Genomic DNA, 17,640 nt, shown 5'->3' on the forward strand with positions numbered 1-17,640 from the left:
GGCAGCCTCCAACCTGCTTGTCTAGTGTCTGCCCCAGGAATGTCAGCATGAGCTGGTCATGCTGCATGTCAGCATCTGGCCAGGCAGCCAAGACTGGAGTGGAAATAGGCTCCGTAGGCCACACCACTGCTCATGTCTGAAACATTACATGAGCTTAAATTTAGAAGCATTCAGCCAAATCCTGGCAATGTGGTTCTCAAACACGGCCCTGACATTAAAAATACTGGGGCCCATGCCAGCTAGAGTGAGGGGCTTGGAGCTGGTGCTGAAACGTAGCCATGTTCAGCCAGTACCAGTGGTACTAAGCCCTGCAGGCCATGTAGGTAGGAGGAGATAAAAGCAATGAGGAGCCAAGAAGAGCTGGTCCTGGCAGGGAGCAGAATGCTTCCTTGGAGAGTGGGGGCAGGTTCTGTGAGGAAACCTGGTCCAGGCCAAAAGCTCACCCAGAAATTGCAGCTTGGGGCTTCCCAGGGACAACATTCCAGCAAGGCCAGAAAAGGCTCATCCCGTGCCCACTTGTGGCTGACACCCAGGGTCAGCATTATTCAGGGCTCACAGTGAGGAGACCTGGCAGGAGCCAGTCTGCAGTCCAGGGTGTTCTTGAAGCAATCTGTAAGGAAAACACTGCCTTACCAACCTCACAGATGTGCAATTCAGATGAACCCCATTGACCTGAGAGAGCTCTCATCTATTCCCTCCTGAGGGGAAATACATGAGTAATGCATAGCTTTGTCAGTTACTCTGGTAAAGAGACTAAATCGGCCCTTTGTGAGTAGTCCCTTGCACTCATCAGTGGATTCTCATTCTGTTGGCTGGCCATTCTCTAACAGGATAGTCTCATGTTTTGCCTTGGTTCTAATTCACAATGCCTTGGGTTACACCTCAGAGGACTGGGGAAGGGACTCTTGCCTGTATTTTGGGGAAATAAAGTCACAAAGGATCATGTAGCAAATGAGCACTGGAGTCACTCTTGTTTTGTTTTATTTTTTGACTCAATTTCCTCTTCAGTGGAATGGAGGGCAGTAATATCTGAAGGTATGAGGAGGCAGGAATGGTGCACATTACATTCCTTCACACTGCTGGCTACAGGATGCTATGGTCACCATGCTTCTCCTTATCATTGTCATCATCCTCACACCTGTGATCAGGCAGGGAGTCTCACTGGCAAGAGCAGCAGCAGCCCCAGAGGTGGAGGCAGTGACATCTGTGCAGCCAGCGCTCTGTGTGCATCAGCAGCTATTCTGGAGCAGCAGAGTGAGAGGTGGAGGTGAGGAAACATGAGGCAGTTATTGGTTCTGCTGACTCCCCAAAGCATTTCTGGGAACCACAGCTGGAACTACACTCAGCTAGAGGTTCGTCCTTCCAAGCCTAAGCTGTGTCTTCATTTTTGAGATAGATAGAGAGAGATATAGAGATAGAGATAGAAATAGAGAGAGAGAGAGAGAGATAGAGAGAGAGAGAGAGAGAGAGAGAGAGAGAGAGAGAGAGAGAGAGAGAGAGAGAGAGAGAAGGAGGTCATGGGGAGTGAGGATGAAAGGAAGCAGAAGAGAGGGAGGAGGGAGCCAAATAGGCATGCTGGTAACTGTTTGGTCACGCTCACCTGTGCACGTGCCTACTGGCTTCTTGTGTCCCTGGACCTTCATCCTCTTGTTTCACAGCCTCCACTGGTGCCTATGAAGAAGTCGCACTGCATACATCTTCTCTGCAAACCACCTTCTGGAATCTCACTCCTCATTTTCTGCCCCATGCCCAAGGCTGTTCACTTCTAGTCTCTTCTCACCCTTCTCCCCTTCTGTTTCTCAACTACTCTTCATTACTTGCCAATACTCAGCAAACCTCTGTTGAGCACATACAGTGTACCTGGCATTATACAGGGTCCTGATGACTCAGAGCCACAAGGATGATGATAATTTCATCCGTGGGAGAAGCTCATGGGCTGCTAAGGAGGCAAACACAAAAGAACCCAGAAGGTGAATGTGGGGACCCAGAGCCAGAGCAGCTAACTCTCCCTGGGTCTTTGCCCTTTGCCCCACATAACTTGCTTGGTGCCCTTGTGACAAGCGGTATAAGTCTGACAGTGAGCCTAGGCATAGCCCGAAAGCCCCGTAGTCCTTTAGGTCCTAAGAGGAGAGAGTTGACTCTACCTAGCCCCTGTCTTCAGGGAGCTGTCAGAAAAGTGCCCTACATCTGCCAAGGCTGTGGGAATGGAGGGTGTATCAATTGGTGCTTCTCCCATAAGAAGTCTACATGGTTCCGGGGTTGGTGTATGCATCTTCTCACGCATATCGCAAAGATCTAAGTTTCTCCTGTCTCCACCTCTCTTCTCCTGTCATTTCAGTTTTGGGGGTTGTTCTCAAGTCAGCTCCCCTTATGGTCACAGATGCTCACTATTGTCCCAGACACTGCACTCAGACATGACGATATCCTGAAGAAGAGGACCTGATTTTGCCTGTGCATCTCTTACCTGTGAGGAACACTTACTGCAGAAATCATGCAGCTTTTCCCAGAAGCCAGACTGTATCCTATTCCTGTGCCTGAAGGAGTCATAGGCCAGGGCATGGGGCCTGCCAGGACCAGCTTAAACTAATCGCAATTCCCTTCCTGACTGGTGTGGGGACCCAGCCCCCCAAAGGCATGTGACTACACAAAGGACACCCCAAAACTTGTGGTCTGACAGAACACAAAAATGGAAGTGGGGGATGTCTGCTTTGTGACCACCCAGCATGGTCTGGGGTGCTGGAATGGGGGCAGCAGGGCCTGTGTCCAGTTAGTGGACCTCCTCCTCACAGGTGTCAGGAATACTTGGGCACAGCAAGCAATGCTCCAGGTGTGAGAGGCAGGAAAGCGTTAATAAGTAAAGGAGTGACAGCTTTGTCCTTTGCCTGACCATTCTTCCCCCATTCCTACAAGGCTCCTCAAAGTGCCTTCAGGTCTTTTCTTCAGTTGTCTCCTCCTCAGTGAGAACTTTCCTGTGCATGTCCCCTGTCAAAAAGCACAGTCCTTGCCATTTGTGACAACATGGATGGACCTAAAGGGTGTTATGCTACATGCAGTAAAGATAGGGAAAGACAAATGCCATATGATTCCACTTACATGTGAAATCTAAAAACAAAATAAATAAACAAACAAAATAGAAACAAACTCACAGATACAGAGAACAAACTGATGGCTACCATATGGGAGGCTGAGCCATAACAGTTACAGGATTAAGAAGGACAAATGGATAGTTATTAAAGCAGTCATGGGAAGGGGAAGGTGAACACACAGAAAAAGTCAATACCATTGCAGTACTCAAGCATGGTGCTAGCTGGGTGCAAGACTAGTCAGGGGCTCACTTGGTAAGGTATATAAATGTCCAACCACTACGGTGTACACCTGAAACTAATATGATATTGTATGTCCACTATAATCATAAAATAAAAGTTTTAAGTAAAAAAAAATAACTGAAGTTCTCATTTGGCACCTGCTTTTCTCCTTCCCTGTTTAATTTTCCTCCTCAGCATTTCTATCTCTCTCTGACATCTTGCATATATTTCTTGTCTCTCTTGCTTATTCCCCATCTTCTCCTCAAGGATGGAATGTTTGTTTGCTCTGTTCATTGCTCTGGCCACAGCCCCTGGGTCAAGGCCTGGCATGTAGTTAGGACTCAATAAATAACTTCTTGAGTAGATAAAACCTGATTGCATATCAGAATCACTGAAGGCGGTTTGTGGGAAGTGCAGGCCTTGTCCTATAACTACTGAATCCAAATCCCTAACGTGCGGGGCCTCAGGGTTCTTAGGTGACCCCAACACACTGCCTGAAATTTGGGAGCCATGCCTCCTGGCTTTCCTGCTTGAGACAGAGATACTTAGGCATGAAGGAGTGAAGGTCAACACACCCTGGAGTCAGTGAAGTTCTGCACGACCATTTGCATGTTACTAAGTTTAAGGACAGAAGTTTCTTGGATTGAGTGCCTCCCCACCACCAGCAGTGCTATCCAGTGCGACACAGGAGTGAGTGCACAGGGAAGGGCTGGCAAGGTAACTGCTGGACAAAGAGGGTGCCCATCGTGGGGTATTATGTGCAGGTTGGATGTGCAGGTGGCAAGAAGGGTGGAAAGAAAAGGCAGCACTTGGGAAAAATGAGATTTATGACACAATAATATTGACATAAAATTTAAAAGACATAAAAAGTGCATCAATTAGAATTTCCCAGGGCTAGCCAAAGATTTCTTAAAACACAAAAAACACCAATCATAAGAGGAAAAAGTTTTAACTTAGTTTTCATTAAAACTAAGAATACCTGTAATTGTATCTGAGGACATCATTAAAGGGGTGAAAATGCCCACAGTGGACTAGAAAAACGTATTTCTCTCCACACCCAATAAATGAGTCATTTAAAAATAAGACAAATCATTATGGAAAAGCAAATAGCCCAGTCATCAAACTTGATCAGGCACTTCACGGAAAACCATAAATGATTAGCCAGTATCCGCACCTGTAGCATATGTGTTCAACACTCTCAGTTATCAGGGAAATGCAGACTCGACCCACCATGAGATGCCACACTCCCTCAGCAAAATGGCTGAAAATGACAGGCTGACCATATTTTGAGCTGACAAGGATGGTATTCATTAGAAATAATATGTTGCTGGAGGAAATGTCAGTTGGTACAACACACAGTGTGTTAGAGCTGGAAAATGCCTACTACTGCATGACCCACAGTTCTACTCTTGGGTAATTACTGAATGAAATAAGCTCAGATATTCATCAAAAGACATGCACAAAAAAAATCATAGTAGCTTTATTCATGAAAGTCATAACCTTGGAGACATGCAGAGGTCCATCAACAGGTCTAACAATTCAAAGATTCACATGACTAAATGCCATACACTGGTAAAAACAACATGAGTCAAAGAAGCCAGGTAAAAAAGATGATAAAGACTATATGCTATGTAACTCCATTTATCTGAAATTCAGGGAAGCAGTCTATGATGGTAGGGATCAGAAGGACAGTAACTCTGGGGGTTACTTTTGACAGAGAAGGGGTGTGAGCAACCTTCAGGAGCACTGGATGTGTTCAGATCTTAATCTGGGTGGCAGGTTAACACAGATGGCTGGCCCATGTGTACAGTTATTCTTAAAATTCATTGAGTTTTCCACTTAAGAGCCTGCATTTTTTATGTATGCATGTTATCTTCAACAGAAATTAAAATAAAATTGATGGACACAAAACAACACACATTTTGCAAGAACTCAGATGAACAAGAAGGAGCACATTGGACCAAACAGAATGGATGCAGGGGATGCTGTTGGGAAGAAAGGCAATGAAGCGGGGCTTGGACATAAGAGGGAAGAAATGAGTAAAATTAAAAAGGGTCTTTGTCCAAACTGATAATAAAGGTTTATATAAACTAAGGAGTATGATTAATTCAGGGTTTGTTTTTTTTTTTGCATGCCTAAGAGAGAGAGAAAGAGAAGCAATGAAAATGAAAGAGCCACAGTGGCAGTATAGGGAGTCAGAATTAAGGTAGAATAAGCATAGAATTAAGCATAGCCATTAGAAACTTAAACCAAATGAACACTGAGAGTTGTGGGTCTCTACAGTCAGAAGAACACCAGCTCCTTCTTGCCAAGAGCAGGCCACCTTGGTCTGATGAACATCAAAAATGCAACCTAAGACAGTGACAAAGAACACAAGACAGAGCTCTAACTCTGGGCTCTTGGGGTTAAAACCTCTCATGCCCAGTGTCCTCCTCACTGGAAGGTACGCCAGACTACACCTGAGCTGTGTGTTCAACATTGGTTTGTACCCACCACGGCCAGTTGTGAAGGAACTCATACATACAGCTCTCTAGCTATAGAACCCCAGCCACTGGTTGGTGGGTCTTGGTGTCTAAACAGGAACATTTCTCATGTGAGTCACTCAGGCCACCAGTACAGACACTAATTAGTCCAAGAGGACCCTGATTTATGGAATTTCAGTAACATAGTTGTTTGGGTTGAATGGTGCCCACCCAAAATTCAAATGTTGAAGTCCTAACCCCCAGTACCTCAGAATGTGATCTTATTTGCAAATATAGGGTTGTGGCAGATGTAATTAGTCATGGTGAGGTTATCCTGGATTAGGGTAGGCCCTGATCCAATACTTCTGGTGCTCTGATGGAAAGGGGAAGTTGGAAGACAGACATGCACACAGGGAAGGCACCATCTGAAGATAAAGAAAGAGACTGAGTGACACTTCTGTAGGCCAAGGAAGCCAAAATTGCCAAGAAACCACCAGAAGGTAAGCAAAAGTCATAGAATGGATGCTTCCTCATGGCCATCAGAATAAACCGATCCTGCTGATACCTTAATCTCAGACTTCTGCCTCAGAACTGTGAGATGATGTATTTCTGTTGTTTAAACCTCAGTGTGCAGTGCTGTGTTATGGTAGCCCCTGGGAGCTGACCCAGTGCTCTAGCACAGACACTGAAGTACCTGCCTCTTGGTCCTGGGCTTCCCCTGTGAACCCCTCTCACCGTAATGAGAAAGCAAATAAAGGATTATTTCTCCACAGCATGGGAGATGACTTGAGCTGGAGTGTGCAAAACATTCAGGAATGAATTTTGGGAGGAGGGGAGGCTGGTGGGAGGGTGTGTGAGGTGAAGTGACTCTGACTATGGAGCATCCCCTGCACACTGCTGGTTGGGGTCAAACTACTGGGGACAAAGCTCCAGGATGCATCAGAGACACAATCAGAATAAGTTAGCAGAGCTCTGTTATGGAGGACACCAGAAGGCTGCTAGAAATGGGCTGGTGTGCATGTGCATGTGTGTGTCTGAGGAGACTGAAGAGTTACAGAAAAAACAGGAGAGGCACCTAGCAGGGGAAACTGGTCCTTTGAAGAATCTCCCCATCAAACTCTTTCCTTCCTTCCCTCCTGGGCTTGCTGAGAACCTTCCTTAATTAATGCCTGTAAAACACTTCAGAAGCTGGAAGGAAACGCAGCAGCTTTATAAATCAACAGTTCCTAAAGGTTGACTGATGCCTGAGTCCCTTGGGGGGAGAACTGTGCTGTGCTGGGGACAGAGGCCACTGAAGTCCAAGGTGGCAGTTGCAGTGGTCCTGGTTCCACCACTAACTAGTTGCATGGCCTTGGGCAGGTCCAAACCCCTCTCTGGGCCTGTGTCTTCACCTGGAAATGGAGGGTTGGATTATCATCTCACAAAATCCTTCCTCAGGTTCACTGATTATAATCAGTGCCTTTGGCCAAGGTCAAAGAGGGGTCTCAAGCTGAGCACAAAAGGGCACCTGAGAGAAGCAGGCAGGGGCCACGGGGCCGGCCTAGGACCACTGTACCTGCTGATGCGGAGCTGGCACCTGGTTCTCTAAGGGAGGCTAAGAAATGGTGGGTAACTTGCAGGACCTCAGAAGGAATCAATGGCAGAGCCCAAACAGGATACAAAGCCATCTCACAAAACTCCAAAGCATCCCTGTCCTTGGCATGGGGGGGCCTGTCTCCAGGTAGTAGTGGAGGCAGAGAATGCGGTAGTCATTTTACACTCAAGACAAAAGGCCACCTTTGGTAGTGACCTCCCTTGAGCTTACACCTTAGTGAAAAAGGAAGGACCCCAAAGGAGAAAGAGAGCTGCATGTTGAGGCTGGAAGAAACCACAGGTTGTTCAAACCCTTCATTTGACAAAGGAAGTTGTGGCTCAGTGTGTTCACATGACCTGGCTTTAGTTGTATACAGCAAATTAATGGCAGAACTGGGCTCAGAACTCAGCTTCCTGACTCCAGGGGTGGCTATTTGCCTGCTGTCTGGTTTCTTTTAGGCTTAGTCTAAGGCCGATGCTAACTGAATGGCTGAACTTGTGCTTGTTTGGGGCTGGCCAGTGGCAGGGCATATATGGTGAGACACTTGGTGGCGACTTGTCCCCATTTGCCCAGGATGCTCCAAGTTCATGCCCACTATCTGCTGTAATTATGAATAGTTCATGCCCAGAAGTATCCTCACTTGGATGCTCGATTATGGGGTCATTCTATTGATGACAACTGAGTTGCTCTAAAAAAGAAAGAGAACTTGCATCTCCAGAATCTTTGGTCGTGAGAACTGAAAGGACCTCTGTTCCTGCAAAATTCCTCTGAGGCTCTGCAGGCCCCAGCTGAGGTTGAACTGTGGAGTTGCGGGCCTTTACTTTTCCCCATTGGAGTGTGATGGAACAAAGGATGGCGCACCTGCATCTGAGCTATGGAGGGGTCCCCAATATCCCCCAAATCAGGACAGCCCCACTGGACCAAAAGCTGTCACAGGTCCTTCTGCAAGCAATGGCCCCAACAAGACCTGGTTCATAGGAACTGCAAAGAGCTCCTCATATGGGAGGCTGTTGTTCTTTGTTATGATGTCCAACCATCTTTTTAAAAACAGAGAAGCTGACATACAGGGTGCGGGGTGGTGGAGCCATGCAGCAGGTTAATAGTAATGGGTGAACTAGAACCTAGGTCTCCTAGGCCTTGTCCTGACCTCTGCAGGAGGCTGCCTCCAAGTGCCCTGGTTGGGGCATTCGCTAAGGGCAGAGCACCCTACAGGTAGCTAGGCCTGGGTAGTGGGGAGGAGGAGAGAGCAGTACCCAGCTCCCAGCCCTTCCCTTGGCCACCACATTTCAATTCATTCAACCAAGGGGATATCTGAGGTACCAATGTGAAGTGGCTGCTGCTTCCCTCAGGAGAACCAAGGGGTGGCAGCTGGAGTGGGTGAAAGGCCCCCAGAGCTTGCTGAGGGGTTCTGCCTGGGAAACACAGGCAGAGACACAAACTTTTCTGCCCAGGGAGGTCAGGAAGCTTTCAAGAGTGACTTTGTGAGAGCCAGAGACCATGAGGGGGCCATGGGGCCCTTTGCTGACACCCAGGGAGAACAACAGAATATTGGGATTGGACTCTGGGAGGTTGTCAGTCTGGGCCCATGGGACCCAGATCTCCTCATTCCTAAGACCAACTCTGTCCTGCTGTCATCAATTGTGGGGGGAATCTAGGCTTGGGAAGCATTTGCTATAGGCCCAAGCCTAGGCCAGCCTGCAAATGTGGACATCATGCTGCCTCCTTGCCATCCCAGCATTCGTCTGGGCTGTGAGAAGGAACGGTTCTGCCGATGAATAGACTGAGTAAAAAGGTACAATTAAGAAGAAATGAACTTAATTCCAGGTTCCTCAGCCATAAAATAGGGGATATGTTGCAGGGTTTCAGTGAAGGACAAATGAAGTAACATGCTAAGTGCCAAGAATAGTGCCTGGTACATATGAAGAACTAAATAGGGGCTATCTGTTATTACTGTTAACTCTAGCCAGCATGTCCTCATTTGATCTCTAGGTTATCGTCAACCCAGTCAACCAAGCTAGAAACCTGGGGGTCATTCTTGACTTCTCCTTTACTAATCACAGATCATCATTAACTAAGATTTAGCAATTTTGTCTCCTAAGTATCTCTTAAATCTGTCTCTTCTCTCTTTTTTACATCTCAGCCATCATTGCCTGAGATCGGACCATCATCCTTTCCCAGTGGGACCAGCACTGCTATCTCCTGAAGGCATCTCTACTGCCCACTGTCTCTCTCCCCTACTCCCTCCTTCTCTTACAGATCTGATCATAGCCCTCCATGCTTGATCCATCAATGAGCCCCTATTGTACAGAGTTTGGCCTGTGCTTTCTTCAGTCACATCTCCTGCCACCCTCTCTCTCTCCATTTAAGTTTCAGCAACTCTGCATAGCAGGTACTCTGCCTCTCTATGCCCTGTCCAGTTACATACACACACGCACACACCTTCGTTTCTTGACTTCATATCTCCTGTCATCTTTTATTTGCTTGAACACCTGGCTACGTCCATTTTGTCAACCCTCTACCTACCCTTTAAGAACCAGCTTAGGCACTCTGCCTAGAAGCCTCCTCTCAACCTCCTGTCTGCCTTAGCGGAGTCATTACATCCCAAGCACATCAATTATTGTCCTTTTCATGTTTTATAACTAGTCTCCCTTCAGCTGGACTGTGAGATCCTTGGGGAGGGGACCAGGTCTTACTCAACTTTGTATTGGCACACAGAGAATGGCACATGATTCCTGAGTGAATACATGCATAAATGAATGAATGAAGCACCCCCCCCCCAACATGGCATGTGGTAAAGAGTTTGGGGGAAAGCAGCTCACTTCCAGTGGATGGGAAAAATAGATATGCTTTCTGAATATACACAAGCAAACGAGGCACATTTCTCTGATATCTCCCAGTGAAAGCAGACTAAGGGGGAAGGAAACGCATTGAGGAGGATAAAAAATTTTCAGGAACCCAAACCTAGGAACAACCCTTAGGTGACATTACTGACTGGTCTGGGGAATTCAGGGGCTTCTGACAGGTCATGGACATTCACACACAGGCTGGCTCTGCAGAACAGGCTGGCCCCTCATCCTATAAGGGTCTGTTACTTACAGATTTCCCATCAACCCACAGCTTCTTAGTCCCTGGGCATACCTAGTGAACTACTATGTACACAGAAGGGAATAAAACCTAAGAAACTCATAACCCTGGAAAGTGCTATGGGCACAAAGTTTGGAAGCAAGAAACAGAATTCCGGACAGATTTATGATGAGCTATACATGGCAACACAGAGAAGCTGAGATGCACCTCACCTTTGAGACAGATGGGCGTGAAGCACAAGCTCTTCCCATGCATATTCCATTGGGGCAATGGACAATGCCACTGCATAAACTGGATGGGTTTTCTCCGACCCAAGGCAACAATTTCTATGTTGGCATGATAACCATACATGAGAATTTCCCCCCGATACTTGGCTGAGGAAAAAGATAGCAGGTGGCAGGATTAGAATCCAGATCTCTTTGACTCGGAGTAACGTGGGATAAGGAACTCACGGCAACCTAGATGTTGAGACTGCCTTCTCAGTCTTTGGAGCTCTGAAATGGATTACTTAGGCTCTAGCTGTGCTGAGAAAAGTCATGGTTGGCGTTACCTATTGGCCAGGTGGTAGGAAGTGAGAAAAAAATCCTCAGAGGAGCTGAAGCCTCCTCTACCTAGGCTATGTCTTTCATAGCGCTGTGTGTAGACACAGCTGGAAGGGACTTGCGACCTTCATCACAGGCCCCTGCAGGCATCTTGCCTTCCGGCCTGGTGGCCTTGCTGTACAACAGCACAGTGTCACGAAGGCTGGGCACTCCCAACACTGCCCTCAAGTGTCTGTTTCAATGCCAGCCAACCTCCTTGGTATGTTCTTCCTCACCTTTCACCTAGATATTCAGTGACTTTTATCTTTGTCCTCAGACTTGTGGGAGTATTCTTAGATTTTGGCTTACAACTGTAGGGTCTCCCACCCTTTCTCTTGGTTATTTAGAGCATTCTTTGCTTCCTTCCTGCTGTGCCCTTAATTCGGGCTGCATAGTTTGGGCTGTGCTAGCTGGCTCAGAGCCACAATGCCTGTCTCCACGGCCCAGCCCCTGGAAAACATGACTGATGGGGCTCTGCTTCCAGCCATCACCCTATGTTTTAAGACTATCACCTGCACACACAGTTTTATTTGTGTACTTCTCTCAGGGCTCTGAGCTGTTGGAAGGCACTACTCATAACTCAATTTGGTAAAACTCTATTTAATACTCAAGGTTGAGTTAAATATAACAAGTATTTGAAAGTGCCCCTCTCACTCCCCTATTTGTAAGGAGAGCATTTGAAGCCTAAAAATCAAGTATTCAGCAAGATGTTGGTGAGATCCACCCATCTCTGCAGCCAGGCAACTCTGCATGATGAAGTGGTGCTACAACCTGCTGGCTGCAAATGGTGAATTTAACCTTAAAGTTGGTTCGACATTCCAAAGCCTGAGAAGAAAGCTGATTTCATTGAAAAGGGAGGAGATACCTGTCTAAATACAGCAGAAACTATGAAAAAAAAAAAAAAAAAGGCTTCTATATTGCCAGGAGGTGCACGCAAGCAGCCAATTTGTCCACAGTCTGGAGACATCACTCCTAACCCTACACCTCTACCCCACCCCAGCCCTGCCAAACAATGAACTATCCCTGCAGTTAATTTTGAGCTTCTTTTATTCCCTGTGTCTGCACTAACATATAGTTGAACCTAAGTGAAGCCTGATGTTCAGAGGCTTAGTCTTTGACTGATACCTCCCATCCTTAAATTATAATACCAGGGACATAAGTCTTAACATGTGTCAACTGTTTGTTTTCTCTTTAGCACCCAAGAGAACTAAATAGGGCTAATGCTATTCAATAGTTGACATTTCTTTAGGAGGAAAGGCACTTTCTTCTCTGATTTGCACCCTCTTCATTGAAGAGGAAGAAAGCAGAGTTCTGTCCATACGAGGACATTAGAAAAGTGTTGGGCTAACAGTGTTTGAGGGAAGAATAAATGTACCAGATGCAAGCAACATGTGCCTTCAGGGGAGAACCCCAGCCTGGGAATATTTCGCCCTGGTCTACCTTTGAACTAGCTGGAAGAAACCATTCGTGTATATCAGAAGAGCTGGGACCACACACCAGGAATTCTTCAAGATGCTAACAAAGGTTTTTCTCAATCTCCAACTATCACCATGCCTGGCATTCCAAGGGGGTAGACCGAGCAATGTGTGTCCTTTCAGAAGACTGTTCAGGGACTATAAATTCTATCAAATAGCACTGTCTTCTCTGGCTCTGCTATTAAAATGGTACTTCACCAATAAATGTAGGGCAGTAACAACAATAACATCTTGGGTTAAACTGGCATCTTTGTCTTAAAGAGCTCATGGCACTTGCTTTGGCAGGAAGGGATAAGCATGATTTTATTGATAAAGAAGTGAAGGGAGAGAGACTTCTGCCAAGATGGAGGCGTAGGTGGAAACCCTGTGCCTTCTCGCACAACCAAGTTTAAAAACAACAAAGTTTTAGCAACAAAAACGCAGCCAAATCACAGAAAACTGAACTATGTGGAAGTCTGACAACAATGAACCTTTCAGCCAGACCCGGCCAGATCAGTAAGAGGGGCGAAGCCAGCAGTGCAGCGGGGTCGGGCAGGAAAGATACACTGGACCGACCCTGGACCGACCCAGGCAAGCAACCCAGAGAGCAGGCAGCCATGGGCGGATCCCAGGTGTGGAGTAGCAGCGGGCAGACCCACTGAGGGCTCAAGGTGGCAGACCTAAAACAAAAGCAAACTAAGAGGACAGCTAGATCAGGAGTGAACCACAGAAATAAAGATCACATGGAGGGTTAGCTACAGGGGAGTGGGAGAAGGAGAAGGGGGGAGAAGGTACAGAAAATAAGTAGCATAGACAGTGGGTAGAAAATAGATAGGGGGAGGGCAAGAATAGTAGGGGAAATACAGAATCTAAAGAACTTGAGACACATGGTCATAAACTAAAGGGGGGGAATGGTGGGGGAGGGTGCAGGGTGGAGGGGAATGAAGGGGGGAAATAGAACAACTGTAATGGCATAATGAATAAAATATATTTTTTAAAAAAAGAAGTGAAGGGAGAACAGAGTAGAGCTAAGTGCCCAGAGACATACATGTCAATGTCAGTCAGAACACATGGTGGCTGGCGGCTGGAGTGCAGCCCAGCCTCGGGGGGCCTCAACCTGGTGTTGGGGCCTGGGCACAGCAGATGAGGCAGAGGGGCAGGAGGGAACTCGTACTTGTGAGTGCGTGGCAGGAGGAGGCATTTTACATGTGTTGCTCCTAGTTAATACCCATAAGGGCCTTGTTGGGTGGTTATTACTTTCCTTTTACAAATGAAAACAGTATGTGAGGAAACTTGTCCAGGTACCGAAGGCGAGTCTGTCTGACAAAGCCTGTGTTCTGTCCTCTGCACCAGGCAGAACTGACTTCTATAACTTAGACAAGGTTGAAACCCACAGCATCGGGCAATGCTGCCTTTAGGAACAGAATCTCAGGGTTCTGTCTGAATTCAGTTAGCTCGGATCTGCTGCCTGGGAGTCAGCGATGCCTGGGAGTGGGGTCAGTGCTGGTCTCAGAATTTGTGGTGGCAATGGGAAGAAAAAAAGTTTGTTTTATATATGAGATCTAATTTTGGGTGCCTTAGATAACCCCTTTGATCCATTCCTCACAGGTCTTCTTTGCTTCACTGTATAGAAGGAATAAGTACCTCAGAACCAAGTGTCCTTTAAGATGGTAACTTAGTCTTTGGTCCAAATGAATTGGGCCTGTCACTGTGAAAGTATATCATTCTAGTAACGGATAGAGACTTTACTACTTTCAAAACAATTCCTGTGGTGCTGACCCACAGAGGCCCGGGTGTAGCCTGCAGTGCAGGTCTGTCTACGCTTGGGCTGGGGTCCATTCCTTTATCACTCATGTGCATCTTTTCATATTAGCTGCTGCAACTGATATTTCTTTATATCTTATCTATTTAATGCTGAGGTAAAAATTTTTTTCATGAAATTAGCCAGTTGCTATCTCAAATATATTAGAAACATTTAGAATGGAATTCATTTCTCCTTACTGAGAGAAGAAACTCTAAACATGTAATAAAGATCAAAGAGATAAAAAAAGAAAGGTGGCCAGCAGTTATGTATATCATTGATTTTGTTCCAGTTTTAGTCTCTGTATTCCCGAAGTGAGCACAGTCATCGATTTTAGGTAATGGGTCCATGAGTGTCTCTCTCCTTGCCCCAGTCTCCTCATAAGAATATTAAGATATTATATGAGCAATTACCAATCAATCCCAAGTATTCTGTCAGAATATCACATGGGTTTTTCACTGTGCTAGATGTTGTAGGAGATATCAAAGAAACAAAAGAGACCATTCCTTCCCAAACATAGGAGGACAACAGCAGAGTCCTCTGCCTTGTGCACATAACGAGGGTTCAGTGGGTGTCACTGCCTTCCCACCCACCCCTTCTCCTCAGAAGTACTCTCCTGCGAGAAGCCGGAGGTGGTCCTCAGATCAGCCCTTTGCTTGATGGTGCGCCTGAATAAAGGTCTAGAGCCAAAAGCCCAGTTCTCTAAGTAAGAAGCTGTGAGGGGACCTACTTTTCCTGTGCCTCCTTTTATGACCTATAAAATGAGAATAGAAGTACTTCTGTGCAGTCATCTAAATATCTTTTTTATGATCCAGAATAAAAAGGGCTATAGAAATGCAAAGCTTTATTTATTACTAATACTCAGCAGAAAGTAATTCCCAGGCCCACTCTTTTTGGCCTTAACATCCTGGCAAGGGCTCTCTCTGATCCCTCCCAAGGCTGAGCTCCTCATTTCTGAATATAAAGACCAATCTGCTACAGAGCTTGAAGAAGCCTTATCACTATGCCTCCAAACCATCCTTAAAAGCTAAGAAAAGATGTTAAAACCCTCTGTGACCTTCATCTCAGCACGTTTTGCTAAAGGCAATAAAATGTTCATCTGGAAATATAGGCAGGCATATTCTACCGGTTGAGTCCAAAAGAAACAGCGTGAGCGGGGATAAAAGAGGTGTTACTGGAAATTGGGCCATTTGTGGACAGACTCCTAGAACAACTCTCCTCTAGAAACTAGCTATAAATACATTTATAAATAATTTCCTTCAAAGGCCCGAGGAAAATATGCCAATTGGATTTTTACAAACAGAAGGTTTATTTTGTCTGGTACAAGCAAACCAGCATTACTTCCAAAGTGGTGGTAAGGGCTGCACAGGTGAGTCTGCGGGTGACACTGCCACCTTGTGGTGGGCGTGCAATTAGGCACGCAAAGCTTGGCAACAGGAACATGACAGGTGATCTATGTCCACAGACTAACCAGAGCTTTTGAAAAAGAAACCAAGTTTCCAGAACAGCCCTCTGTGTGGAGGCTAATTTTTCTCCAAATGGTCCCATACACGTAAGAAAAAAAAATTAATTTTGGCATTTACTTTGTGATATTAGCAAAAACCTTTTTTTACCCATTCAATTTTTAGTACCAGGTATGCTAAAGGACTTGTTTTTTTGTTTTTAAAAAGAGCTTGACGAAAAAAATGTCTGAAACATTTACTTCATATCACACACACTGTTTTTAAAAAGGCAGAAACATTTAGGGTAACAACACTTAACAGGAAAGAACCTTGAGCTGGAGGACCTTGAAAATCAGTTTTAAAGTATTTTGCTTTCACATAGTCTTTTTCATGGCTGCTTGTGTCATGTTGGAGAGATACGCTTCGTAGATTATATTTAAGAAGTTGTCATCATTCTGGAAAACAAAATCAGAAGACCCGAGGGAATGTGATTTAGTGAGCAGAAACAAAAGGCTTCCTTCTCTTGGAGCTGAGCTGGCACTTTGACCCTACAATGCTCCTCTCTACCTGTATGTCTAACAGCTGGTAGTGTGAAATTGCATACTGAGTGTCAGGTGGGACTGAAGGCCAGGCCAGGCAGTCTACTGCTGGTTGTCAACAGCCAGTATGTTACATACAGCACAGATGGGCCACCCAGCCATGGGGTGTATGGAATGAGGCCCACTCATGAAAAGCCTGGGTCTGTTGGCAAAAACACAGAGGGCTGGATATGGAGGATTGGATCTAGGTCAGTGGCTCTCAAAGCTTGGTTAGGAGATAGATTGTTAGTGGTTCTTAAAGGTCCTCCAATGCGTATATTTTATTTTTGGCATTACTTAAGATTTTGCTTGCAATATGCTTCACTGGCACCTCATCAAAGCCAGTATAATGCTCACATTAGTTATGGAAAGTTTCTGGCCTTGGCAAGTGGACAGAAGTTAGACTGGCAGTCTCTGGGATCTTCTGCCTAGCTAAGGGCTGAGGAAGAATCGTGGGTCTAAGCAGTGGTTTTGTTTTTAATTCTGGAAACTTCTGCCTCCTACGCAAATCCTTTAAAGCTCTAGCAGTTCACCCACGTACCACATTCTCCTTTATTCCCTCTCAGCACCCCACACATAGAGTTAGCATTATTCTCATGCAGTGAAGAAGAGCTGCTTATCCCCATTTTTCCTACAAAGTGCTCACAAAGTTTCTACTGTGTCCTACCAACAGGCAAACACTAAAAACAATTGCTTATGACTTCTAACAGTCTATCCAGAAAACATGTCTAAAACACGAGAAAAGTAAAATGTATGCAGAGAGTGGAGGGAAAGCAATATCCCACTGTCGAGGTCCGGGGATCGCCCTGGACTTCTGGCATCTTGGCTCCTGCACGGAGATCTTTGCAACAAGCAATTTAAATGAAATGAGCTGTAAGAGATTTGGAACATTAAAATTCAATTTTTTTGTTGCTCACAGAATTTCTATCTAAGTCCTTATGAACTTACCACTAATGGCTTAAAAAGGCAGAAACCGCTGGTGCCCTGGTATTTGTGCACTAGTAAGGCACACTCATTTGTTGTCCCTCTTTAGCAGACATTCTTCCAGTTCCACAGTGAAAACTGATTTCTAGCCCTATTGCTTCCATTCTCTCCAAAATATTTCACCTTTAAAAATGTTTTTTAGTAGCCCTGGCTGGTGTAGCTCAGCGGATTGAGCGCGGGCCTGCGAACCAGACAATCGCAGTTCGATTCCCAGTCAGGGTACATGCCAGGGTTGCAGGCAGGTTCCCTGCAGGCCAGTTCCCAGCAGGGGACGCATGGGGGGCAACCATACATTGATGTTTCTCTCCCTCTCTCCTTCCCTTCCCCTCTAAAGATAAATAAATAAAATCTAAAAAAAAAATGTTTTTTACTTATA

General features: G+C 45.8%; 1 protein-coding gene across 5 annotated transcripts in view; it reads right to left on the minus strand.

Annotated features, from left to right (window-relative positions):
- Positions 1–4,761: 4,761 nt before the first annotated feature.
- DCP1B (decapping mRNA 1B) overlaps positions 4,762–17,640 on the minus strand; it is a 77,965-nt gene continuing 65,086 nt past the window's right edge. For all 5 annotated transcript variants that reach the window (XM_037148602.2, XM_053662792.1, XM_037148606.2 and 2 more), the window contains exon 9: positions 4,762–16,157. In XM_037148602.2, the coding sequence (XP_037004497.2) occupies positions 16,077–16,157 (81 nt within the window). In that variant the 3' untranslated portion in view covers positions 4,762–16,076. The remainder of the gene's footprint in view (positions 16,158–17,640) is intronic.

This window comes from Artibeus jamaicensis, unplaced genomic scaffold (genome assembly GCF_021234435.1).
Source record: "Artibeus jamaicensis isolate MK-2021 breed Jamaican fruit bat unplaced genomic scaffold, CSHL_Jam_final contig_1028, whole genome shotgun sequence".
NCBI classification, from domain to species: Eukaryota; Metazoa; Chordata; class Mammalia; order Chiroptera; family Phyllostomidae; genus Artibeus; species Artibeus jamaicensis.